This window comes from Lithobates pipiens, unplaced genomic scaffold (assembly GCF_037356315.1).
Source record: "Lithobates pipiens isolate NorthernLeopardFrog02 unplaced genomic scaffold, aLitPip1_a1.2 Scaffold_23, whole genome shotgun sequence".
Classification (NCBI taxonomy): Eukaryota; Metazoa; Chordata; class Amphibia; order Anura; family Ranidae; genus Lithobates; species Lithobates pipiens.
Genome location: NW_027507785.1, coordinates 276,063,756 through 276,089,657, shown reverse-complemented (window position 1 = coordinate 276,089,657; position 25,902 = coordinate 276,063,756). Strand labels below are relative to the sequence as shown.

The 25,902-nt window shown below is 44.1% G+C and overlaps 1 protein-coding gene across 2 annotated transcripts in view; it reads right to left on the bottom strand.

Annotated features, from left to right (window-relative positions):
- RABGAP1L (RAB GTPase activating protein 1 like) overlaps window positions 1-25,902 on the bottom strand; it is a 613,081-nt gene that overhangs the window by 199,108 nt on the left and 388,071 nt on the right. For both annotated transcript variants that reach the window (XM_077453243.1, XM_077453242.1), the window contains exon 15: window positions 21,238-21,312. In XM_077453243.1, the coding sequence (XP_077309369.1) occupies window positions 21,238-21,312 (75 nt within the window). The remainder of the gene's footprint in view (window positions 1-21,237; window positions 21,313-25,902) is intronic.

Genomic DNA, 25,902 nt, shown 5'->3' with positions numbered 1-25,902 from the left:
CGAATCTGAGCAGTTGCCTTAAAATAGATTTTCACTGCTCTCACCACAAGAATCTACATCCGTCCATCTTTGGCAAACAGCCCGAAATATGTCGGGATGAAGAAACCATTCCGCTGGGAATAAATGCTGGCGACTCAAGTTGTCCGCCTGCCAATTCTCTACTCTCGGAATGAAGACTGCCCAAGTTAGAATATGGTTCACCTCTCTCTGCGCTGAGAGACTTTCGGTGCCCCCTTGGTGATTGATATAGGCTACAGATGTGGCATTGTCGGATTGAATCCTGACAGGACAATCCCATAACCTGAAAGTCCAGGTCTTTAGAGCAAGATGTACTGCCCGAATCTCTAGGATATTGATGGACAAGGTTCTTTTCGGTACTTGACAACTGTCCCTGGACAGTTGTCTCTTCTAGCACTGCTCCCCAGCAGGGTTAATTTAGTCGACTAAAACAACTAAAACATTTTAGTCGACTAAATGAATACTATTTTAGTAAACTAAAATACGACCAAAACTAAAACAATTGAGATGACTAAAATATGACAAACTAAAGGCCATTTTAGTCAAAAGACTAGGACTACAACTAAATTGCAATTACTGTAATATACTGGAGATTTCAGTCAACAAAAGTCGACTAAATAGGACTAAAACAAAAACAATTGCAGAAGACTAAAAATGGGACTAAAACTAAAATGCCATTTTAGTCCCAAAACTAAAATGAACACTGCTCCCCAGCCTGAAAGGCTGGTATCCGTCGTTTGCACTTTCCAGATGACTGGTCTGAAGGATCTTCCTTTCAGCAGATTCAGGGTTAGTAATCACCAAGTGAGGCTTTGGAACACTCTTGGGGACAGCTGCATTGGCAAAAAAAGCTTGAATTGTTTTGTTTCAAGCACACAGGATACTGTTTTACAACAGTTTTGAAACTGGGCATAGAGAACTGCTTCAAAATGAAGCCACCATGGTTCCTAGCAACCTCATGCAAAAGCGAATGGAGTGATTGCCATTTGACCTGACCATCCGAACCAACTCTCTTATGTAGTTGATCTTTGCGTGAGGCAAGAACACCTTTTCCTGGGCTGTGTCTATGATCAGACCCAAGTACTCCAGCTTTTTTAGCGGTATTAAGGAAGATTTCTCTAGGTTGAGAATCCAACCCAACTCTTCAGATAGTTGGTTGTAGTGCCTATGCTTTGCTCCAAATGAGCCACCGACTGATCTATTAGTAATAGATCGTCTAGGTACACAACGACTGTTGTGTCCTGTGCCCTTAACCTGGCTATAGGTGGGGCCAGCACTTTGGTGAACACCCGGGGTGCTGTGGCTAGCCCAATTGGCAGGTCTACAAACTGGAAATGCTGTTGTTCTAACTCGAACCGCAGAAACTTTCGATGAGCGGGAAATATAGGGACATGCAGATATGCATTCCTGATGTCGATTGATGTCAGAAGTTCTCCTCATAGGAAGGACAGAAACTACTGACCTGATCGTCTCCATGCAAAAGGAGCGGATCTTCAGGAACTGATTTCGATTTATTAGATCTAGAATGGGTCTGACATCTCCATTTGGTTTCAGTACCATAAAAAAGTTTGAATAAAACCCCCAAACCTTGCTCTTTGGTGGGGACCTGTATGATCACCCCTTGAGATATTAATCGGTCTAGTGCCTGAAACTGAGGTGGTCTTTTCTCTGGATCTTTGGGAATGCTTGATCTCAGGAAGCGAGACAGTGGAAAGTCCCGAAATTCCAGCTTGTACCCCAGCATTAACGGGGAGGTGACCCATCTGTCCTGAATTTCTTCTTTTCAGACTTCTGAAAACTGCAGAAGTCTTCCCCCCCATATTGGTGAGAGGGGTTGCCTCTTCATAATGAGGCTTTAGGATTCCGGCTTTAAGGTTTCCGACCCCAGGACTTCTTTTGAGCCTGGGTCTGACTCCGAGATCTTCCTCTATAGTGTGACGGCGGAGGTCATCTCCCCTGCCTAGAGGCAGAAGCCCCTGGCATAGGGGAAAGAGCCCGTTTAACTGACTGGCAAAAGAGTACCTTTCCCACTAGAAATTGTTTGCATATATTTGTCCAAGTTTTCTCCAAATAGTCGCTCCCCATGAAAAGGCAGAGCCCAGTTAGGAGGTCTTTACATGATGCTTCAGCTGACCAATTTTTTTAACCACGGGATTCTACGCAAATGCACAAGCATAAGCGTAAGGCGGGATGCCTGCTGAATAGAATCTTAAATAGCATCTATGGCAAAGCATAATGCTTTTGGTAGTTTAGCCAAATCCCAAGCTTGTTGTGCAGGAATCTCTCTAAGGACCTGTTTAAATTGGTCCTTTAGGGATTGACAGATGCTTATTGCAGCGACTGCAGACTGATTAATGGTACCTGCCATGGAAAAAGTAAATCTTAAAGCGGGAGTCCGCCGTTTTTTTTTTTTTAAAAGCCAGCAGCTACAAATACTGCAGCTGCTGACTTTTAAAATAATAAAACTTACCCGCCCAGCGCGCCCGCGACGTCGGCACCCGAAGCCGATCTCTCGATCGTCTCTCGGGTGCTGCCACCGCCATCTTGGGTATGGGAATCAGGAAGTGGAGCCTTGCAGCTTCATTTCCCGGTTCCCTACTGCGCATGCGCGAGTTGCGCTGCGCAATAAGGATGGTCCCCGCTGTCTCTGGGATCCATGTGTTTCCCAGCAGACAGCGGGGGACCTTCGGAAAAGGGCGTAGATTCTGCAGATATCTATGCCAGAAGTGGGTTCAGATACCTGTACTCTACAGGTACCTGCACCCCCCTCCCCCTGAAAGGTGCCAATTGTGGCGCTGGAGGGGGGGGGAAGGGTTCCAATGAGCGGAAGCTCCACTTTAGGGCGGAGCTCCACTTTAACAGGGATTCCAACTCCTTATCTGTTGAATCCTTAAAGAGGGTTTTTTTTTTTTTGGTGTTAATTGCATGAAGTACGTTTTCGAATTGGTTAACTTCTTCTTTTTTTTTCTAATCCTCCTGCTGCCGTTTTTCGGTATTCTGGACACTTTATAAAAACGTCTCCTGACGTTTTCCATTTTGCCTGTGGGCATGTGAAGCCCACAGGCATTGTCTTTCGGGACACTGTGCTGCTATTGTCCCAGCATGCACCGCCCGTATAATCTCCGATCTCGCGCTTGGGCACCAGACTCCTGGGAAATTGAAAAAAACGATCCCAGGAGCCAGTGTGGCCAACAGGAAGCGCTGACCTGCCGCTGAAGCCCCACCCATATCCGCAGCAGCACCATTCCTTTCCGGAATCTCCAGGAGCAGGAAATTAAAAAAAAAGAAAAAAACACAAGATGACAGCAGCAAGGTAAGGGGTATATCCAGCAATTAGAGAACAAGATAATGCTATAGGCATAGGAGTAGGAATTCGGGTGGAGCTCCGCTTTAAGCATCTGTGCATTGTCTACTGGACAAGTTAGGCCTTTATTCATATTGGAAATCGCAGCATCAACTGCTGGTATTTTCCATCTTTTGGAGAATTTCTCCTCCAGGGGATAGAGAATTGCAAATTTCTTAGGAGGGAGAAAATGCTTATCCGAGTGATCCCATTCAGCAAAAATAAGTTGTTCTAGTAATGCATGTTCAGGAAACGCATGCAAAGGTTGAGAGGGTTTTAAGGAACCCAAGGAAGAAACTAAACTTTCAGGAGACTCCGTTAGGGGTAGCATGAAAGTACAACGAACCATCTCCGTAAGAGATTGTATCAGCAATTTCTCAGATTTGAGAGGCTGAGAAAGGATCATCTACCATTGTTTCCCCTCCTAGAAAAAATTCTGCCCCTTTTTACTTTTACTTGTGCGCACAAACAGTGAAAAAAGCCACAGTTAAAACAATTACCGTATTAGCGGGACCTCCGCGCCTGACCCTCTGGTCCCATCAGGGGGAGAAAGAAAACATTTTTGCAGATTTCCTTTACCTTGAAAGTCTCCCTCCACATGCTGCTGCAATCAGTGAAGACAACAGATTAAGGTATGTGCATAGACCTAATGGAAGAAATACATAGGTGTTTTTAATACCCAAGTTTCTTCCCTTACCTTATCCCCGCCGCAGGATTTTGCTGAATTGACAGACAATCCAGCCCTCATCCATCACGGCGGGCTGCGTTTAGCAAACCTTCGAGGACCGGGTCCCTAAAATGGGGTTCCAACTCCCTTGGACCTGTAAAACACCCCATCAGGAAGCTTTAGGTAATGTAAGAACTAAGCCCTGAGTTCCTGGGGTCCAGCCCTACAAAGAGAGGCTTTACAGGCAAAACCTTTTAGGCCTTAGTGGCACTTTGGCTGGATCTGGTCTTTATGGAGGCTATTTAAATCCAGCATGGATCCCTCCAGTGGAGCTCCTCAGAGCACATCTTCACTCGTGACCAACACCTTAGACACTGGCAAAAAAACTGATGTGCTCCTGGAAGGAGGAGGGGTTATATAGGGAGTGAACTTCATTGATTGGGTATAACCAGTGTCAACACCTGAAGGTGGCCTATAACCCATTAAGTAATTACTTAAGGCTCTGTGTCCCATGATGTACAATAGAGAAAGCACACCAATCACCACCAAGCATTTGGGGTACACACTCCCCAGACAGTAGGACCCCACAAGCACAGTGTCAATCAGTGTTCATTTTGGCATCAAATTTTGAATCCGTTTTGGTCATTTTAGTCGCAATTTAATCATCTGCAATTATTTAGTCAACTAAAATCTAATACTAAATTGTAATCCATTAATTAAGCATTTCTCTAGAATTTCCAAACTCATTATATACTCCTGGAGTACAAAAAATCAAAAATGTTATCATTTATGTTATTAAGGTTTGAACAAACTACACAGATTAAGCCGTTATATAACGTCTTTATAAGTAAAACCATGTTTCGTTACAAGAACATTGCTTTTTTTGACAGAAGTGTAATGTTAAAATAAAACTGTATTGTACAGTGAGTGCTCTACAAGGTCTGAGGAGGCCTGCAATGCGCACGGTGCTTTGGACAGTGGTCTCAGGAGGCCTGTAATGTGCACAGTGCTTTGAATGGTGGTCTGAGGAGGCCTGTAATGTGCACACTGCTCTGGACGGTGGTCTGAGGAGGCCTGTAATGTGCACACTGCTCTGGACGGTGGTCTGAGGAGGCCTGTAATGTGCACACTGCTCTGGACGGTGGTCTGAGGAGGCCTGTAATGTGCACACTGCTCTGGACGGTGGTCTGAGGAGGCCTGTAATGTGCACACTGCTCTGGATGGTGGTCTGAGGAGGCCTGTAATGCACACAGTGCTTTGGACGGTGGTCTGAGGAGGCCTGTAATGCACACAGTGCTAAGCACGCCACACTACTAAGCACGCTACAGTTGCTACCTTACTTACTGGGAGGGAAAACATGATCATTGATGGAAATGGAAATCATTTTTGTCATCGTTTTTTAGACCAAAATGTGGGGTAGTTTTCGTCACCGAAAATAAGCCGCTAACGAAAATGTTTTAGTTGACGAAATTTACACTGGTGTCAATACACGCTTGTTTCCACTAAGGAAAAAATCATCCCTAAGGATGGATAAAATAAAGATAGTGCTGCGCTGTACATAGATTATGTTCATAAATTGAAAATAAAGTGCAAAAGTGCTCTGGATTAGAAACACTAAAAAGAGGCAATTCTTGTGATATAAAAGCACAGATAAAATTTAAACACAAGGTAAGATAAATGTATCACACATTATTCATTGTTATTTTTCAGATAAAAGCAATAATAAAAAAAATTGTGATAAAATATCCAAAATACAAATCTTTCTCATGGGGGGATAAAATTAAATGTGTGTGTGAAAAAGTCCTTTTTAAAAAAAACATATGGTGCACCAACCAAATAGATACAGCGAGTACTGCTGCAAACACTGAGGGAAATGTCAGAACCCAGGTAGATAGATAAAATAAAGATAGTGCTGCGCTCTACATAGATTTTGTGCATAAATAAAGTGCAAAAGTGCTCTGGTTTAGAAACACTAAAAAGAGGCAATTCTTGTGATATAAAATTTAAACACAAGGTAAGATAAATGTATCACACATTCATTGTTATTCTTCAGATAAACGCAATAATAAAAAAATCATGATAAAATATCCAAAATACAAATCTTTCTCATGGGTGAATAAAATTAAATGTGTGCGTGAAAAAGTCCTTTTAAAAAACATACGGTGCAGCAACTTTGGTGACTGTTTATCAGTGAGTAGAAAAAAAGTACTGGTGCTAGTGATCACTTTCTGCAATGTAGTGCTAGAAATAGGTGACTTCTTGTCCTCTGTGGAACATGATATATGGTTGTCCCCTTACCTTACTGCTGTAAGGTAACAGCATGTGACTGTATCTTTAATATGGAACCTGGTAACCGTCCCAATTTGGCATCTCTGGCTTTGCTGGTGTATATTTCCTGTTTACAATCAGCGTCCCCTTTTTTTTGAAAACTGACAATTTTATTAATTGCAAAAAAGAAAAACGAGAGGGGAACAGAAACAAGAGGGGATCAACAAAAAGATAGGGAAAAAGAATAAAAAAGAGAACAAAGCATTTCCAATAAAGAACAGGAGGATGCATAGTACAATAATAATCACAACATCAGATTGCCTGTTAATCCAGCATCCCATCTGGGGTAAGACTAGGTGGCGGTTCATAAAGTTTATGACCCCTGACATCATAGTGAGCTACGATAGAGTAAAAGAGCCGCAATAGCGGATCTCCTGTGCCAGGTCTCTTCCACAAATAGTAATAAGAGCATTAGAGGAGGGAAAAGCTAAGTCAGGAAAAGGAGAGAAAGAATAGAGATAGGGTGTAAGAGGGTTAAGGCAGCCTCCCGCCCCAAGAGCCCAGGACTGTCCCAAAAAACAGCCACCTCAGGCAGCATTAGGCCCATGAAAAGAGAGCCGTGTATCAGAAGGCTGGGGGATTCTTCAATAGGACCCAAGGCTCCCATATTCTATCATGCTTATCAAGGGTGTCATTCAGGGAGGCTGTCAGGTATTCCATTCTCTTAACATCTCTGATCCTGGTGTGCAGTTCAGATAGGGAGGGGGGGTCCGTCTGTTTCCATTTTAGGGCCACCAGGCAGCGGGTTGCAGTTAATACATACGACAATAATTTCTGTGACATTTTAGTGAAGGAGACGGGTGGGAGACCTAACAGATAAATTTTGGGATCTAAGGGCACCTCAGCGCCGAAGATAGATCGGAGCAAGGATTGCACCATCAGCCAGTATGGGAGAAGTAGGGGGCACATCCAGTAGATATGGAATAGCGTTCCCCTATCTTTATGGCAATGCCAGCAACGGGAGTCAGTCAGTGGGTATATGGAGTGGAGCAGGTCCGGGGTCTGATACCAATGGAATAAGATCTTGTATTGGTTCTCCTTGTAGAGCGTGCAGATGGAGCTTCTGGAAGCCTGCGACCAGATACGCTGCCACGTGCTTAGGGGTATAGTTTCACCCAGGGCCTGCTCCCACTTGCCCATATAGGCATGGCGTGGCCCGTCCGGTGAGGGGGACACAATCAGAAGCTGGTAGGTGCGGGAAATCATACCCTTTGGGGAAGAGCCCTCCAAACATATTTTTTTGAATTCAGTTAAAGGGGAAAAACAAAGGTTGGCCACAAACGATTGGGCATAGTGCCGTAGTTGCAGATAACTGAAGGCCTGTTTGGGTAAATTAAAAGTGTTTTGTAGGTCCTGAAAGGATTTCAAAAACCTAGTTCTGGGGTCTATCAGGTGGCCATAGTGGAATAGATCTCTGTCCATCCAAAAGTGGGACATCTGCGAGGTCAGGCTGTCCGGGATGTTTGGCGTGAACAGAAATGAGGTCACCGGTGAGGAGGTAGTGGTAAGCGGATACGACAGTTTCACACAACGCCAAAGCGTGCGCAGGAGCGCCATGGGGCCCAGGAGGTGCGCCCTCCCATGTGTTATATCGGAGCTCCAAAGCATGGAGTTCGGATGAACGGGGGCTAACCACAGTTTCTCAATCTGCGTCCAGCGATTAAAGGCGTGAAGAGTACACCAGGAGGCCATAGGGTGCAACTGGGCAGCCAAGTAATATTTGGCTATATTGGGGAATGCTAGGCCGCCCTGGGTACGGGGGGCGTACAGAACCGATTTGCTGATCCGGTGTCTCTTATAGTTCCATAAAAAATTTAGAAGGTCACCCTGGAGTTTTTTAAAAAATGAGGCAGGGACAGGGATGGGCAAAGTCTCAAAGAGATACAGAAGTTTGGGTAAAATGGTCATTTTTAGTGTTGCGAGACGGCCAAGCAGCGACAGCCTCAGAGATCTCCACTTGGTTAAGGATGCTTTGATAGATACAAGCAGTTGGGGAAAGTTGGCTGCATAGAGAGTCGTAGGAAGGTGTTAGGTGGACCCCCAGGTATTTTAGAGAAGATGTCCTCCACGCATAGTTAAATGATTGTGATAGTGCCGATAAAGTTTGGGGGGGGATATTAAGGGGGAGGGCTACCATTTTAGAGCTATTGATTTTGTAACCCGAGAGAGCACTATATCTATCCAGTTCGAGATGTAGGTTCGGGAGAGAGATATGGGGCTGCGTAAGAGTAAGGAGAGCGTTATCAGCGAATAGAGAGATCTTGAAATCGCGAATACGGACCGGGATCCCATGGATGTTTGGGTTTTGTCTGATGTGGGCCGCTAGGGGTTCAATACACAGAGCATAGAGGAGGGGGGAGAGCGGGCAGCCTTGCCGGGTCCCGTAAGAGATCCGGAAGGCAGGTGAGGTGGCAAATTGGGTGCGTACACTAGCCGAGGGGGATGAGAACAGGTGCATAATGGCTCTAAGGAAGGGCCCCTCGATACCCACCCATCGGAGTGTTGCGAACAAGAAAGGCCAACTCAGCCTATCGAAGGCCTTTTCCGCATCCAAACTGAGCAGTAAGGCCTGCATCTTGGCCTTGTTCGCAACATCCACTAGATCGATGACCCTCCTCGTGTTGTCCCCAACTTGGCGAAGGGGAACAAAGCCCACTTGATCTCTGTGTATGAGGGACGGCAGAAGAGTATTTAATCTGCCAGCTAGTGTTTTCGTAAATATCTTTAGGTCGGTATTGAGGAGTGCAATTGGTCTGTAATTAGACGGGAGGGTGTGGTCTTTGCCCACCTTAGGAATGAGCGTAAGATAGGAGGCCTGCATGTCCCTCGGGACAGGCGTGGATGAAAGGAATGAGTTGAACAGGGTCGTCATATGGGGCAGTAAATGTGGGAGAAAAGTCTTATAGTAAAGGTACAGAAGGACGTCCGGGCCTAGGACTTTATCATTGGGTAAAGATTTGACCACATCCCCGATCTCCTCTTCCCTGATTGGGGAGTTAAGGGTCTCAAGAGCCGCAGGGGAGAGGACAGGGAGGTCACAGCCCCTCAGGTAGGAGTTGATATCTCGGGACAAGTCAGATGAGGGAGGGGTATGTGGGACATTCGGGTAGTTGTAGAGAATGGAGTAATAGTCATGAAATATTTGGGCGATGTTAGCGGGATGGGACTGGAGAACGCCTTTGGTGTCTTTAAGGAGGGCAGGCACGGAGGTCGCCGCCCGTTCGCGAAGTTGTCAGGCTAAGAGTGTGTGTGGCTTGTTGGCCTTGTCATAGTACGTTTGCCGAAGCCTAAGGAGGGCCTTCTCTACCCTACCAATGTCTACGTCCCTCAGCCCAGCCCAGACACTGATAAGCTCCCTAAGAGTGGCCAGGGATGGGGAGGAGAGCAGTCTCGCTTCCAGACTTGGAAGTCTATCCAGGAGTTCTCTACGGGCGGCGTTGGCATTTCTCTTTAAGGCCGAGGAGAGGGATATGCACTGGCCCCTAAGGACTGCCTTGTGGGCCTCCCAGAGAGAGGAAGTGGAAACTCCAGAGGAGCCATTCTCAGCAAAATAGTATTCCAATGTTCGCTCCATTTCCACTCTGGTCGGGCCATATTTAAGTAAGAAATAATTCAGGCGCCAGTTACATGTACGAAAAGTGCCTGGGGAGAGTGCAAGGGAAAGTTTGATGGGAGCATGGTCCGACCATGATATGGCTTGAATGTGCGAGTCCGTACAGGCCCTCAAGGTTGGGGCATTAACAAAGAAATAGTCCAGTCGTGAGTGGGACTTATGGGGATAGGAATAGAAGGTGAATTGTTTCGCTGATGGGTACCTGGTGTGCCAGGTGTCAAACAGGGCGTGTTTCCTGGACAGCTCAGCGTCCCCTTTTAAATCCCTGGTATGTCCGGAGCGGGTAAACCTCACAAATAGGGCATGGGCGGATATAAGGAACAAGAGGGATGCTCGATAGTGTAGTAATTTAGCAAATATTGCAAAATTACTCCTGATGAAATCGCGTGACTGTGACGAACATACGTCGGGAATACTAGATACCAGAAGTGACGCGGGCAAGCTCGCTGCTCGTTTTTTGTTGCCAGTTTGATACTTATTAATGTGAGTACCTGCCTTTTACTGTATTGTTACCAATAAATATTTGCAAAATTACTACACTTTCAAGCATCCCTCTTGTTCCTTTTATCAGCCCATGGCCTATTTGCGAGGTTTACCCGCTTCAGACATAGCAGGGATTTAAAAGGGGACACTGATTGTAAACAGGAAATATACACCAGCAAAGCTGGAGACGCCAAATTGGGACGGTTGCCAGAGTACATACATCGGTTCCATATTAAAGATATTAAAGATACATTCACATGCTGTTACCTTACAGCAGTAAGGTAAGGGGACACCCATATATCACGTTCCACAGAGGACAAGTCGTCACCTATTTCTAGCACTACATTGCAGAAAGTGATCACTAGCACCAGCAGTTTATTTCTACTCACTGATATACAGTCACCAAAGTTGCTGCACCGTATGTTTTTTAAAAGGACTTTTTCACGCACACATTTAATTTTATTCACCCATGAGAAAGATTTGTATTTTGGATATTTTATCATGATTTTTTTATTATTGCGTTTATCTGAAGAATAACAATGAATGTGTGATACATTTATCTTACCTTGTGTTTAAATTTTATCTGTGCCTTTATATCACAAGAATTGCCTCTTTTTAGTGTTTCTAAACCAGAGCACTTTTGCACTTTATTTATGCACATAATCTATGTAGAGCGCAGCACTATCTTTATTTAATCTATCTACCTAGGTTCCGACATTTCCCTCAGTGTTTGCAGCAGTACTCGCTGTATCTATTTGGTTGGTGCAGCGATCTTTCTTTATCACATCCCTAAGGATGGTAGCTGTTCACTTTCTCACATCAAAAGAAAAAAACTGAAAAACAGCTTCACCGTGTGTGATATTTATAAAAATATATAACAGATACTGCATGTAACGTCAATCCACTAGCTCCAACATTTTGCCTTATGGGATGTCATCAGGGGCAGATGATCCATTGCAAGTTATAATAAAAACAAATCAACACTCGTGCTAGGTGAAAACCATGACAACCTAAATGCAACAAAAAATGAAAAACCTGCAGCCGCTGTCATTTGAGGTGCTAATTCACCTCAAATGACAATCAAAATAATAATAATACAGCGCTTACAGTTGGCGATAATATAATTGTGACAAAAGTCAATAGCAAAAACACTCTTAAAGTGCTTGTGCACCACAAAACATATTGAAAGTGCTAAAGTGCTTCATGTACACTTCCTCACACCAGTAACAAGCGTGTTTGACCCCCAGACTGCAAAGTTGAGGGTCCATTTCTTCTGGTGAGTGGGGACATGAGAGGAGAATGGGAACATGAGAGGAGAGTGGGGCACATGGCACAGTATGTCTACATGAAGCACTTCAGCACTTTAAAAATAATTTTTGGAGCACCGAGACGATTGACTTTTGTCACAATGATCACTAACTGTTATTTTGATTGTCATTGTAAGTTATAGCTGACTTAATTTATTTTGTATGTACTTGATTTTAATAAATATAGCTACAGTATCACACTGTTTGGACCCACGTTTCTGTTTTTTCCTGCAGTGGGGGAGTAGACTGCTACCATCCTTAGGGATTGGGGATGGTGTAAAGCAGGGATCTGCAATTAGCAGATCTCCAGCTGTTGCAGAACTACAAGTCCCATGATGCATTGCAAGACTCTGACAGCCACAAACATGACACCCAGAAGCAGAGGCATGATGGGACTTGTAGTTCTGCAACAGCTAGAGGTCCGCTAATTGCATATCCCTGGTGTAAAGCTTCAGCGAGGAAGAGTTTTTTTTCAGATGTTTTATAGCAGAAAGAAAAAAAAATTTTTTTTGCAAAATTGTCTGTCTTTTTGTTTATAGCGCAAAAAATAAAAACTGCAGAGGTGATCAAATATCACGAAAAGAAAGCTCCATTTGTGGGGGGAAAAAAAAGGACATCAATTTTGTTTGGGTACAGAGTTGCACGACAGCGCAATTGTCAGTTAAAGCGACAAAGTGCCGTATCGCAAAAAATGGCCTGGCCATTAAGGGGGAAAATCCTTCCGGGGCTGAATTGGTTAAAGCAACAAGTTTGTTTTAATTATCCCTTCCCTATAGCACATATTCACCATTCCTTCACTCCCCTGCCACTCCATTGAGCAGCAAGAAGCAGAAGAGCAGGAGAAGACACCCTGTGGAAACAAACTCACTCAAGGTGAAGCCTACACAAGACTATGAATTCTCCCCGTGTGACCGCACTGGTGCTTAGTGATTGGCCCAGCTCAGTCACATGGAAGGAGTCCATATCCAGAAGTAACAGGTATTATGTTTGCTTCCAGCAGTAAGGGAAAAAGTTGAATATGCGCTGTTTGGGAGAAGGGGATTAAAGCAAAGCTCAGGTTTGCTTTGGATGATCATAAGCTGCAAATTAGTCCTAACAAAAGCTAAAGAAACTAAAATAAAAACACTGTAATTTGCTTTGTATTCCAAGAAAGTCTGTTGCTGCTGCTGCCTTCTTTTCCATTTTATTTTTAGATCTGATCATCTCTTTAGATAAAAGTACAGACAAGAAAAATAATATGAGAGGGCAGCCCAGACAACATGATGTCTCTGCCTGTGTGTTCATTGTCTCCTCTGCTGATTTTGTTCGGTAAAAGCTGACTGAATCTCGTATAAAACCCTAATACAAAAGAAAGAAACATTTAGAGTGTGGCAAGCACAAGGGCAGCCAAGGGTTGCTTCTTGCCTCCATCATCATACAGACACTGTGACAACAATTTCAGAGAGGATAAAAAGTATTTACGGGTGTCATCCCAGGTGGCCTGATCTGAAAAGTATTTGAAAAACGCAATCAAAGCAATATCTTTCTAGGAAGTAGTTGTGAGAAAGGCCAATCTGCTTTCTAGAAGCCTTAGAATTTTTTTTTTCAGTACTGCAAACTGCTGATTAATGGGGACACAGAGCAGGGTGACCCCCACTGCTACACAAACTGCAAGATTATTCTCTTCTGAGCTGAAAAGAAACCTCCCTGGTGGTATGATTATGTCAGATTTTTGATGCTGAAAGTGGTACAATTATTTTGCATGGAAATTTGGCGTTTTATATTGTAGGCCTGTAATTCTTAGGAATATCTCATCTAAATCTGTCCAAACAAGAGTCTAGTAGACATCCCGGGTAAGACAAAGTTTGAAACGCAAAATCATACATTATAATATAATAAATAAGTATAAATAAAAACAAATAATATAATAATAATACATTTTATTCAATAATATAATCAAAAACACAGATTTTATTTTTTCCAAACAAGGGTGCAATATTACTAGTCATATTGCTTCAGTAAACATCCCGGGTATGATACATTTTGAAACATGGGACTGCACAAAGTCCGACGACACAATCAGGACAATGGAACCTGGTTTCCTTTTGGATTTTCTTTCCACTGTCATCACGCTTTGAGCGACAAACCACACACATCCTTGTGGGTGCTGAATTTTTCTCAGTTGGTGGGATGTAGCCCATGCTGCGACGATCAGTCAGGCGTTCCAGGTTCACAACGCCAGCAGCATGACGTCCAGCTCTATTTACTGCCATTGGTGTTTGGTGGTTCAGAAAGATCAGTTCGGCAACTTTCCAAAGTCAGCATGAACCACAGGCTTGTCACTATTTTCAGCCGAATGCATACCTTCCAACTTTTTGAGAGAGTGAGGGACACCTATTGACAAATGTATGTAGGCATAGGACACACTCCCTGCCACGCCCCCTTAAAGGAGAATTATACAAACAAAATTATTAATTAAACCCACAAGTGCTTTATTTTTACCTCTACTATACCTTTATAGTGGCTTTTGAAGTTTACAAATGCAGCAATTTAGTAATTGCATGGAAGATTTAGCACAGAGAAACACTTTTTGAAAGATAAATAGTGCATTTTATATACAATTATATAGATCCAAACAAAATGAGCGACAAATGAGGAGGAAAGAGGGGCATTGCTCCAAATCAGGGACAGTCCGTCAAAATCAGGGACAGTTGGGAGGTATGAGAATGTAGGCATTCCATAAACATTGCTCAAGAAGATGCCTGAAAATCTTGTAATACTTTTTTTTGTTGTTTTCTCTGTGCTGGGTAAAATGTGATTTCTTTGTCGGCTCAGTCAACACCTCCCATGGTGGTGTTGTAGTCTATCACTACCTGTGGCTTCGTGATGTCTTTCCCACCTTTTGTTTGTACCATGACAGTGGCGGTATTATGGATTGTACTCATTAGGCACACATCTTTTTTGGCTCGTCATCGCAGTGCCATCATTTTGCCTTTCTCCCAGGCAACCATTTCTCCTGTCTTGAGCTTCTTATTGCCAAAGATTGGTGGCATGTCACACCGGTAAGCCCTAACAGTTCCATAGGCATCCGTTTTGTTCTGCAGAAGGAACCCAAAGTTCAGAAGATGTGTAAAAGTTATTTTTATACGGGATTTATATAGCGCCAACAGTTTTCTCAGCGCTTTACAACATGAGGGCAGACAGTACACTTACAATACAAATCAATACAGGAGGGATCAGAGGGCCCTGCTCGTTCGTTAGAGCTTAAAATATAGAAGGGAGGGTCAAGTGGAAACAAAATGTAATAACTGTGGGGGGTGAGCTGATGGAGAAAATGAAAAAATTGTTGTTTGGTGTGGGTAGGGTAGGCTTCTCTGAAAAGAATGGTTTTCAGGGATCCTCTAAAAGCTAATAGAGTAGGAGATAAGCGGACAGATTGGGGTAAGGCATTCCATAGGATTGGAGAGGCTTTGGAAAAGTCCTTAAGGCGAGCATGGGAGGAGGTGACAAGTGAGCTAGAGAGCAGAAGGTCTTGAGAGGAACGAAGAGAACGAGTAGGTTGTTATTTAGAGACTAGGCTAGTGATGCATCTGGGAGCTAAATTGTGGATGGCTTTGTAAGTAGTTGTTCGTATTTTTAATTTAATTAGTTTGGTGTACGGAAGCCAGTGGAGGTATTGAGAGAGAGGGGTAGCACACACAGAGCGATTGGTAAGGTGGAGGAGTCTGGCAGCAGCATTCATGATGGATTGAAGAGGTAATGGACTATGGACTATGTAGAGGTAAGCCAATGAGAAGGGAGTTACAGTAGTGATTTAGCAATGGCTCAACCAGTGAAAGAACAGAAGATGTTGCCATTCCATAATTACTGCATTTTGGGTTGAATTTGGTTCCTTTCCCAGTGTATAGGACAGAATTCCAAATGTAACCAGTTGTCCATTCACATAGCATGAAGGATTTTATGCAAAATCGTGCTCTTTGATGCCCTGTATTGTATCCAGCTGAGCCTTCCCTTAGACTTTCATCTATACTTATGTCTCTATCTGGCACATAGCTCCGCTGAAAATTCTTCAGAATAATTTGATATACTTCCCAAATTTTCTTGGGTTTTGGTGCTGGATGAGTAGTTTCATCAAGTTCTTCATTGTTTTCAAAATGCAAATACTTAATTATCAGGGAAAATTTGTACTCTGACGTGACCGTGTCAAGAAATGGAGTGGCAAGTAATTTATTGGTTGTCCCTGTCTTCTGCAGGGGTTTCCCCACCACTCCCAGAAGAATTATTAGGCCCAGAAATTTCCAAAATGTCCTTTTTGCTCACTGGTTCCACTTTCTACTCCTTGAAAACTTCTGATGCATAGCAGCTTGTTTCTTTTGGTGCCGTTTTTTCAATAACCTCATCGGTCAAAATTAGTTGTAGGTATGCCAAGGGGTTGTCATCTTCAACATCCACTTTCATACCAGTTGCTCCAGTAAATGGGAATCTTGGGGGCACTGCTTGATCCGTACCACTGTCAATAGAGCACCAAGTCCGCACATCACTGAGCTCAGTCGTAGGATCGTTGCGGAAATCTTTTTCTGTGTATGATGACAAATTTCCCCAAGAATCACTATTACTCAATTCTGCAAGTGATTCTGTATCGCTATCACTGTTTTCCAGCAGGTCATAAACGGCTTTTGATGTAGAGGCAAGCTTTTTGGATGCCATGGTCATGCTCCAGGCAGAAAGTACAGTAAAAGAGCACTGGACAAAGCCCTGAGGGGCAAACTGAGGTCAAATGATTTGATATAGTAATGTAATCCAATAAGATTACAATGTATCGCGTATGTTGTGTTTTACACATATTGAATCTACCACCGAAGGGAAGTCGGAACACACACAGCATTGGGAAGTTCCGGCCACCGGACACAGCAGGAGTGCATTGTGGGATCCCAGGAACAAGGTAAGTCATCTCCAGGATCCAGCGATGCAATCCTGAGTGTGGCTCAGGGTTACCGCTAATGGTACTGAAATTTCACCCCAAGCCGCACTCAGGAATACCACCCAGGAGATTAACAGTACCCAAAGTTTGCAGTTAGATATTTACAAAAGAAAGACAAAAACGTGGAAACCACACAGCGGGAAAAACAATCCGTGCAAGAGTCTGACTGCTTAGTGAAATAAAGAAAATAGTGAATACAATCAGAATGAAGCTTTCCTTTTTTTAAATGACTAATGAAAGAAAGGATTTTGATAGTATGTAATCAACTTACAGTATACTGCCAAAAAGTATTGGGGCGCATGCCTTTACATGCACATGAACTTTAATGGCATCCCAGTCTTAGTCCATAGGGATCTATTTTGAGTTGGCCCACCCTTTGCAGCTATAACAGCTTCAACTCTTCTGGGACGGCTGTCCACAGCATCCCAAAGTTGTTCTATCGGGTGGAGGTCAGGACTCAGGCCTCAGGCCAGTCAAGTTTCTCCACATTATATTGCCAAAGATATTGGGCCACCCCTCCAAATCATTTGGTGGAGGGGGGTTATGTAGTGGGGTTGCTTTTAAGGGGTTGGGCTTAGTCCTATAGTTCCAGTGAAAGGAACTCATAAGGCGTCAGCATATCAAGACAATTTGGACGATTTCATGCTCCCAACTTTGTGGAAACAGTTTGGGGATTGCCCCTTCCTGTTCCAACGTGACTGCGCACCAGTGCACAAACAAGGTCCATAAGGACATGGATGAGCGAGTTTGGGGTGGAGGAACTTGACTGGCCTGCACAGAGTTCTGACCTCAATCTGATAGAACACCTTTTGGGATGAATTAGAGCAGAAGCCAGGGTTTCTCATCCAACATCAGTGCCTGACCTCACAAATGTGCTTCTGGAAGAATGGTCAAAGATTCCCACGGACACACTCCTAAACCTTGTGGACAGCCTTCCCAGAAGAGTTGAAGCTGTTATAGCTGCAAGGGGTGGGCCAAGGCAATATTGAACCCTACGGACTAAGATTTGGATGTCATAAAAGTTCATGTGCATGTAAAGGCAGGCGTCCCAATACTTTTAGAAATATAGTGTATATTCAAACCTAAAAGCTAAAATAGTTAAACCCCCGCTGGGATTATCTGCCATATGTGTCCCATTCGAGAGATTTCTCAAATCATCCTGCCCTGTAGACACAAAAGGAAGTCAAAGAAAACTCGAAGTTTTGGATTTTCCCTCACTTTCATTCTATTTGTCAAAGATCACTGGACAATAAGAAAGAGTGAATTTCTCCATAGGGGACACAGACAGCAATATAAAGCTTACAGGGATCTAATCCTTTCCTACTTCATCTAAAGCTGGCCATACATGGCTCAGTTTTTGTTTGTTCAACCAACAGGTTGAATAGTAAAAACTGACCCAATTCCCCCAGCCACAAATTCGATATAGATGCAGAATCCTCACCAACTTTGTCATTGTATTCTGACAGCAGGACTCCCCCACCATCGCAATACACAGATCAGTGCTGCAGCCAACTGCCTGTGGCGCTGATCAAGCAAAATATATCGCCAGGGTGGTTAAACAGAAGTCGATTCATAGATTGGCTTATGTTCAACTACGTTGGCCACACATGGATCGGAATTCTTCCCTGCTGAACCAGCTGAATTTTAATCCATGTATGGCCAGCTTTAAACTAAAACACTACTTAAGCTTTAGATATACTTTAATGGGCTTTTCTCAGTAAGAAACAAACTTAACTTTAGATTTGCATTTCTGCTGTGAAGCTGAATTACTTTACCCAATGTCAAGATATCAACTTTATGATTCTTAGCTCCACCCAGCCATTATAGCCATTAGAGAGCAAAATAATGGTGTTGTGCAGATTCAGTTGGAAGAGATGGACACCAGATGGCTATACATTAATGGTTGAAACACAGAAAATGATGCAGCGGCTGCTAACTCAAGAGGTGCTCACACAGGATTCCCCACAGCAGAGCTGCACAGGACAATCTTATCCCCTGTGCTTGGATATGTGACATATGGTCACATGAGCAGGCAACATCTGATAAAGTATCAGTGCACTATGCACTTTACATAGTTCATTTGGGCCAAGTTGGCCCAAACTAACTAGGTCCTTCCTTAGCATGTGAGGCTGATGGATGTGCGGTATAAACTGTATGTACACACAGCATACCGCACTGTGTTCTGTGTGCGAGCAAACAAATCTGTCTCATACCGCGAACACAGAAGAGTCCACCACAGTGCAATGTATTCTTTCAATGAATAAAAAGCTTCCACTGATTGGCAGGCTGATGATGTCACAACCTCTGACTCATCCAATCAGAGGAAGCTTTGTATTCATTGGTAGAATACACCGCTTGCTCTGAGCGGCTGAGTGTCGCTGCGGTAGACTCTTCTGTATCCTGGGTATGAGATAGGAACAGAGGCATAAATAGAACCTTCAGGGCCCTTGGCCGGGGCCCTTTCTCACGGGCCTGCGACCCCTCCCCCGAAGCCGGTAGTGGAGCGCCAGGGCTCGGTCACAAGTACGACCCTGGTAGTTCTGCCACTGGTGTCAGTGTTTATTTTTTTATTATTACTTTTTACCATTTTTTTTTTTTTACAATATTTTATTTTTATTTTTAGGAGCCCCATTGGGGGGCTTTGTTCAGATATAGGACACAGCCCTCAATCTCTAGCTCTGCAGCCTCAGCTGCACAGAATATTCCCTTTCTTTCACAAACTGAAGCATTGTAAAGATAGTTTACTATGCCTCAGTGATGAATGAATGGAGTCAGTGATCAGTACCTCTCACTGACTTTGTCCATTCAGAGAAGGAAGGGGGCTGGTAAATTGCATATTTACCAGCCCTTTCCCACTCTCCATCCTGATAAATCCCCTGGCAGTGCTGCGGGGGAGGAAGGGGGGGAGCCAGGAGAGAGCACAGGGGCCCAGGGGGAGAAGAAAGAAGCTGGATAGGAGGAGTGGTAGGGGGAGGCGTATAGAGGCATTTAACTGTCCAGATGCTGGGTGGAGGATTGGATCAATGGCAGAAGCTAAAGGGGGGGGGGGGGATTAGTGGTAGATGCTAGGGGGGTATAGTGTCAGATTCTGGGGGGTGGGATCAGTGCAGATGGGGGGGGTCAGTGGTAGATGCTGGGGGTGGGGTACAGTGGCAGATGCCGGGGGGTGCCAACCACTAGGGGGGGATCAGTAGCAGTGTCGGTGTGTGGGGGGGGAGGAGAGAGATGGATGTGACACTGGTGGTGGGATGGCAGCAGTGCTGTGTGGGGGAAGTGGCTGTCCTAGTGTTGCTAGGGGTTGGGATCTATGGCACTCGCTCTCTCACTTTCAACTTGGGATTCTGTGCTTCATGTTCCGTGTATGCTCCGGCTCCCTCCACGTTTCTCCAGGTCACTATCCCAAGAAGGAATCTCCTTAGAAGGCGGAGACTTCCTCTGGCTCCTCCCTTTCACTCCACCTGATCAACTGACAAGAGTAACCAGCTTCTGTCTCCCAATGGCTATGGAGGTTTGCAGCTGCAAACTCAGTGGCTCTGGGTGAGCGGTCCACTGTGCAGTTACTATGGCAGTATACAGTAATACACAGTGCAGCTGAGAACTCAATGGGTGGAGAAGCTGGGTGAGCAGATCCTTCTGGCAGCGGGTCCCCCCCCATACTGGCAGAATGCCAGGGCCCAGTCGCATGCGCCACTGGTGCAACCCTGGTTGTTCCACCACTGGATAGGAAATCTCAGCTCACGCCCAGAACACATTGCGGTATTCTCTGTGTAGCCTCAGCTACATATACTTTATACCGCATATCCAGCAACCTCACAGATTAGTGAGGGACATTGTTTGGTTGGGCCACCTTGGCCCAAAAGAACTATGTAAAGTGTGTGGAAAAACAGAGTTCTTCTTTAAGTGACGAAAATTCTTCCAGTTCTACAAAGGTAAAGCAGATCCAAACCTATTTATTTAATAGTTTCCTAAAACAGTTACATTCAAAGTGTGCTGTGAATGATAACCATCACAATTGCTTGTGCTCTCAACGGAGTGGCCGAGCCATCAAATGGCTAGTGTAATAACTGATCACACGTGCAGCACCATGGAAAGTGGTGCTCAAACACAGGTTAGAATGGCAGCTTCATTGGCTATATAGGATAGGAGGGTTTAGTTATTTAAGCCCCCATAACTGTGTCACTACTTTACTCCAGAAGAGTATAAGTATAAGAGAATAGCGGGAACTGGCCTGGGCTCCCTCGGGCAAGTCGCAGATGTAACTGCTGAAAATGTTGTCACTAGAATCATGTATAATAATCTACAAGGTGAACTACACAAAGATATAAAACAGACATTCCAGCTTTATGTAGAGCAGACCTTTACATCAATGAGGAATTCAATTACCAAAGTGGTAGCACACTCTATGGGGAAGTGAACAAAGGAATAGTTAAATTCTCAGCAATGTCTCAGCATTTCCAACCTTCCATCATTTGCTGGAGAGCCTCCCCCGCTGCATGAATCACATTGCCTGTTACTCACATGAAGCAGAAGAACTGCAGCAAGGAAGCTCTGGCCCTGGCAGTAGCCAATATCCTCGTCATACAAAGAATAGGCCTGAAAAAGAAACAACAGATCAGAATAGCCATACAGAGATGATAAAAGGCCACATCTGATTAATCAGATCAGCATCACATTGATATTATTGGTTACTAGAAGGTCTTTTTTTACTGCTGAATTTGGACCACTGGATTCCAACCAATGGTTCCCCCCAATGCCAGACTCAAAGCTATCACTAATGTTGCCCCTGGCAACCTTTTCAGCAGAAGATCAGTATCTGCGTGAATAACTCTTGCGTAATATACTTTGCATTAGTGAAAGATGCTACTTTCAGCACAGACAGTCGGTAAGAAATGAACAGTAACAATTTAAAAAAAAATAGATGAGTTTTTGCATTTTCTTACCGAATAAGGTTGTCAGTAAGACTCAGAAACACAGATCAATTCTGGTTACTTATTTACCATGTAAATTTGCAATACTTTTTTGAGGGCAGAAATTCTGGATTTTGATTGTTTATCTTAAAAAACCTGGCAGTCTGCCAAGAATCACAACATTCTTTAGCAGTGGAACTTAAGTATAAATATTGTAATGATTTGTCCTTTAGATCAAAGGAATACACATTGTTGTGTAAATGAGGGAAGTTTAATCACTTAAAGACTAAACCTTTTTTCTGCCATTTATTGGTTTCAAGTTAAAATATATTTTTTTTGCGAGAAAATTACTTAGAACCCCCAAACATTATATATACATATATATATATATATATATACACACACACACACACACACACACACACATACATACATACATACATACATACATACATACATACATACATACATACATGGCTCCACAAACCTCATGGTGACCAGAAATCGCACCCTGGCACCTAGGCTGCCACCAGCCCAGTCACTATAACTCCCAATGCCCCAGACATGCAGTGCATTAACACTGACCTCCGTTCCTGCCCCCTCTGAACTCTCCAGGACCACCTTTTTCCTAGCCCATGAAGGGCGGCTGTCTGCCCACACCAGTGTTCAAAAAATACCTGCCTCGCGACGGATAAACTGGGTGGGTATCCTCCGGCTGACATGGGGAGGATCCAGGAAAGGAAAATTACGGTAAGTATGGAGAACAATTTTCCTTATTTCTGGACCTCCCCATGTCAGCCTACTATGGGATGTACCAAGGAATATTAAAAAGGGAGGGAAGACAAAAAATAAGCCAAACCCTCAATGCAATGTTACTCAAATTTTTAATGGGCAACAGCCGCCGTAATAACCATAGAGCCCAATGTTTCCTCAGGCGGACAAGCCAAATTAAGCCTGTAATGCCTAATAAAAGGTGTTGGGCGCGCTCCAGCTTGCTGCTCTGCAAACTAACTCAGGGGCGACCTTTGCGTATGCTGCCCAGGATGCTGCCATACCCCTCATCGAATGTGCTTTGATCTCTGAAGGAAGAAGGCCCAGCGTTTGTATGCAATATGTATGGTCTTTGTCAAATCAGGAAGACACAACTCTGGGTGTTGCCTGCATACCCTTTTAGGCTCCATTGGGAAAAACTACAGCTGATCTGCTTTTAGTCCATTTCAGGGCCCAGGTTTAACCTACTCCACTCATCATCACCTGTAGCCGCCGGAAAGGCTGGGAGAATGACCTCCCAGTTCATACGAAATGATATGGCAACATTAGGTAGTAAGCTTGGTATCGGCCTAAGGACTATCTTGTCTGGGAGCACCAAAAAATATGGTTCTTTAGATGAGAAGGCGCACAACTCGGAGACTCTTCTGGCCAAGGCAACGACTTGTAAAAAAAAAAAAAAAAACTTAAAAGAAATAATGAACAAGAGAAAGTTTGATCAAATGGAGGAACCAGCAATGTTCCCAAGACTAGTGTTAAGTTCTCCTATGGAAAAAATTATTTCAATGGAAGTCTGATTTCTATGGCTGCCCCTAAAAATCAGATCACCAATGGATGTAGAGCATATCTTGTACACGCCAACAAAGCGGGGATTTGACCCTTTAGGGAATTATAAGATAACCCCTTAGGAACCACTCTGCAGAAACTCCAAAATGTTAGATACTGAAGGAGATCCAAGGTTCCAACCCCTTTCTGTAGTATTCCAGATCTGGTGATAGGTTACATTCGTGGACCTCTTATGAGCCTGTAATAATATCTCCACTACAATGCCCGAGAGACCCAAGCCAGTTAAAGCCTCCCTCTCACTCCCAAGTTATTAACTTCATCCTCCTGCAGTTCGGGTGGCAGGCCCCAGTTCGCAGAAGATTTTGACAAGGAGGCAGTGGGATTGGCGAGCCCAACTTTATCCTCCAAGCCAGAGGAAACCACGGCTCCCTGAGCCAGTAAGGTAAGACTACTATAGCTGTGATCCTCTCACTGAATCTGCAGCAGGATTTTGAGAGCCAATGGAAGCAGCAGGAACACATAAACCAAGGGGAAGTTCCAAGACCTGGACAGAGCACCCTGACCCAACGCCTGTGGATGCCAGGTCCGGGAGAAGAAGCAAGGCAGTTGACAAATCTCCACCAATTCCATAAGATCTACCAATTCAGGCACCATTCGTTGTGATCTTCAAAGCCTCGACTCAAGTGATCTGCTAAAACATTCCCAGACCCTGGGAGATAAGATGCTGTAAGAGAGCCGAGATTTTTCTCTGCGCATAGGAAGATTGACATGCCACCTGAAGGAGAGGGCAAATTCTTGTGCCCCTTTGAGACACATAAGCCACCTATAAAGGCACAGGATAATAAAAACACTCTGACAGACAAGCATCACAGCAGTAACTAATGAGAGTCCTGGAAATCAGGCTTACCAGAGCAGAGTAGCATATTGATCAGCTGGAGGCTGAGATTAGCCTAGAGGACAGAGCCTGTTGCAAATCAGCAGTGAGCATTCTTCTGTTTGCTAGGCAATCCAAGAGGAAGCTACCTCTGACTGGAAGGAGAAAGTGTCAGCACCTGCCTAACAAAGGTATATACAGTCATTTATACTGCCAGTGACCTTTTCCAGTAATACACAGTCATTTATACTGTACCATACAATCCCAGCACCATGGGAACCCGCCTCCTCAGGAGATTTACAGCCTATATGGGGGGTCTTCTGATCCGGGAGAGGCTGAACCCGAACAGGATGGATGGTGGATGGAGAAGAAAAAATAAATATATAAATAAAAATAAACTTTAAAAGCGTGCGAAGCGAGGACGAAAAAGAACACTGGTGTGGGCAGACCTTTATGGGCTAGGAAAAATGTGGTCCTGGAGGGGTCAGAGGGGGCGGAGCGGACCCATAGTAGGCTGACATGGGGAGGTCCAGGTTGTTGCAATATTTTATGTCGCACTGTATTTGTGCAGCAGTCGTTCAAATGCAATTTTTTGGGAAAATATTACACTTTAATGAACTAAAAAAACCTAACCAGTAAATTGTTTTGTATAATGTGAAAGATCTTACGCCACGGGAATCGTGATCTTTTAATTCTAAGAAAAAAAAAATTGTGATTCTCATTTTGGCCAGAATCGTGCAGCTCTAATACCTACACACACACCTACACACACACAGTGTGAATATAGTTTGGGGATCAGAGGCAACGCAGGGTTCAGACATCAGTAGAATGTACGAGTGCAAAGGTCAGAAGTAATACAAGGTAAAGTGGTCAGTGGTATATACATAGAGTGCAGGGGTCAGGAGTACCTAACAGAGTTCAGACCCCAGGGGTAAGTAGCGCAGAGCTTAAAAGTCAGTAGTATGTAACGAAATGTGCAGGGGTTAGGAGTTAGTAACACAGAATTATGCAAAGTCAGAAGTAACACAAAGTGCAGGTCAGAAATAAATACTCAATGCAGGGGTCAGGAGTACACGAGTGCAAAGGGTCAGAATGAAAGTATAACTAAACCCAAGAACAAAAATGCAATATATTATAGTTTACAATTCTTAGATATGGTAACTGCATTCATTTTCTTTAAGAGTTGCTTTAAGAGCTATGGGTGGAAGTGACGTTTTGACGTCGCTTCCGTCCTGCAATGGTGTGGAGACGGCTGGGGGGCCATCTTCCCCTCACTCATCTCCATATCAAGCCAGGGAGCAGACACAATCACCTCTGCTGCTACCGACGACTCCAGTAAGCGGTGGAGGGCACCGGAGAGCGGCGCCTGCCGCGATAAAAGTGATCTTGAGGCGAATCCGCTGCAGAGATCACCATTATCGGAAACCGCTAGCTGCGGTCATAACAAAGATATCCCTCTTAAAAGTGCCGACGTATATCGGCGTGAGCCGATCTGGAAGTGGAGATGAAGAGATACAGATATATATAATCTATATCAAAGAGCAGCCTAAAGGGGACAACAATGGCTCCTTTCATAGATGCAGTGGAGGACAGATATAGACACCCAAGGACAGGTGATACTTGTAGGATTACCAGGTGAAAATAAAGCAAAAGAAGCTTGAAAAAAATAAAACAAATGCACATCAAGGATGAGTAAGCTGCAATATATCATAATTTTGGCTTTGTGGTTAGTTATGCAATGCAAAGTTCAGCGGCCAGGAGTAAGTAATGCAGAGTTCAGTAGCATGTAAACGCAGAGTGCTGGGGACAGTGGTCAGTATAGGCAATAGAATATACTGCATTTAAAAA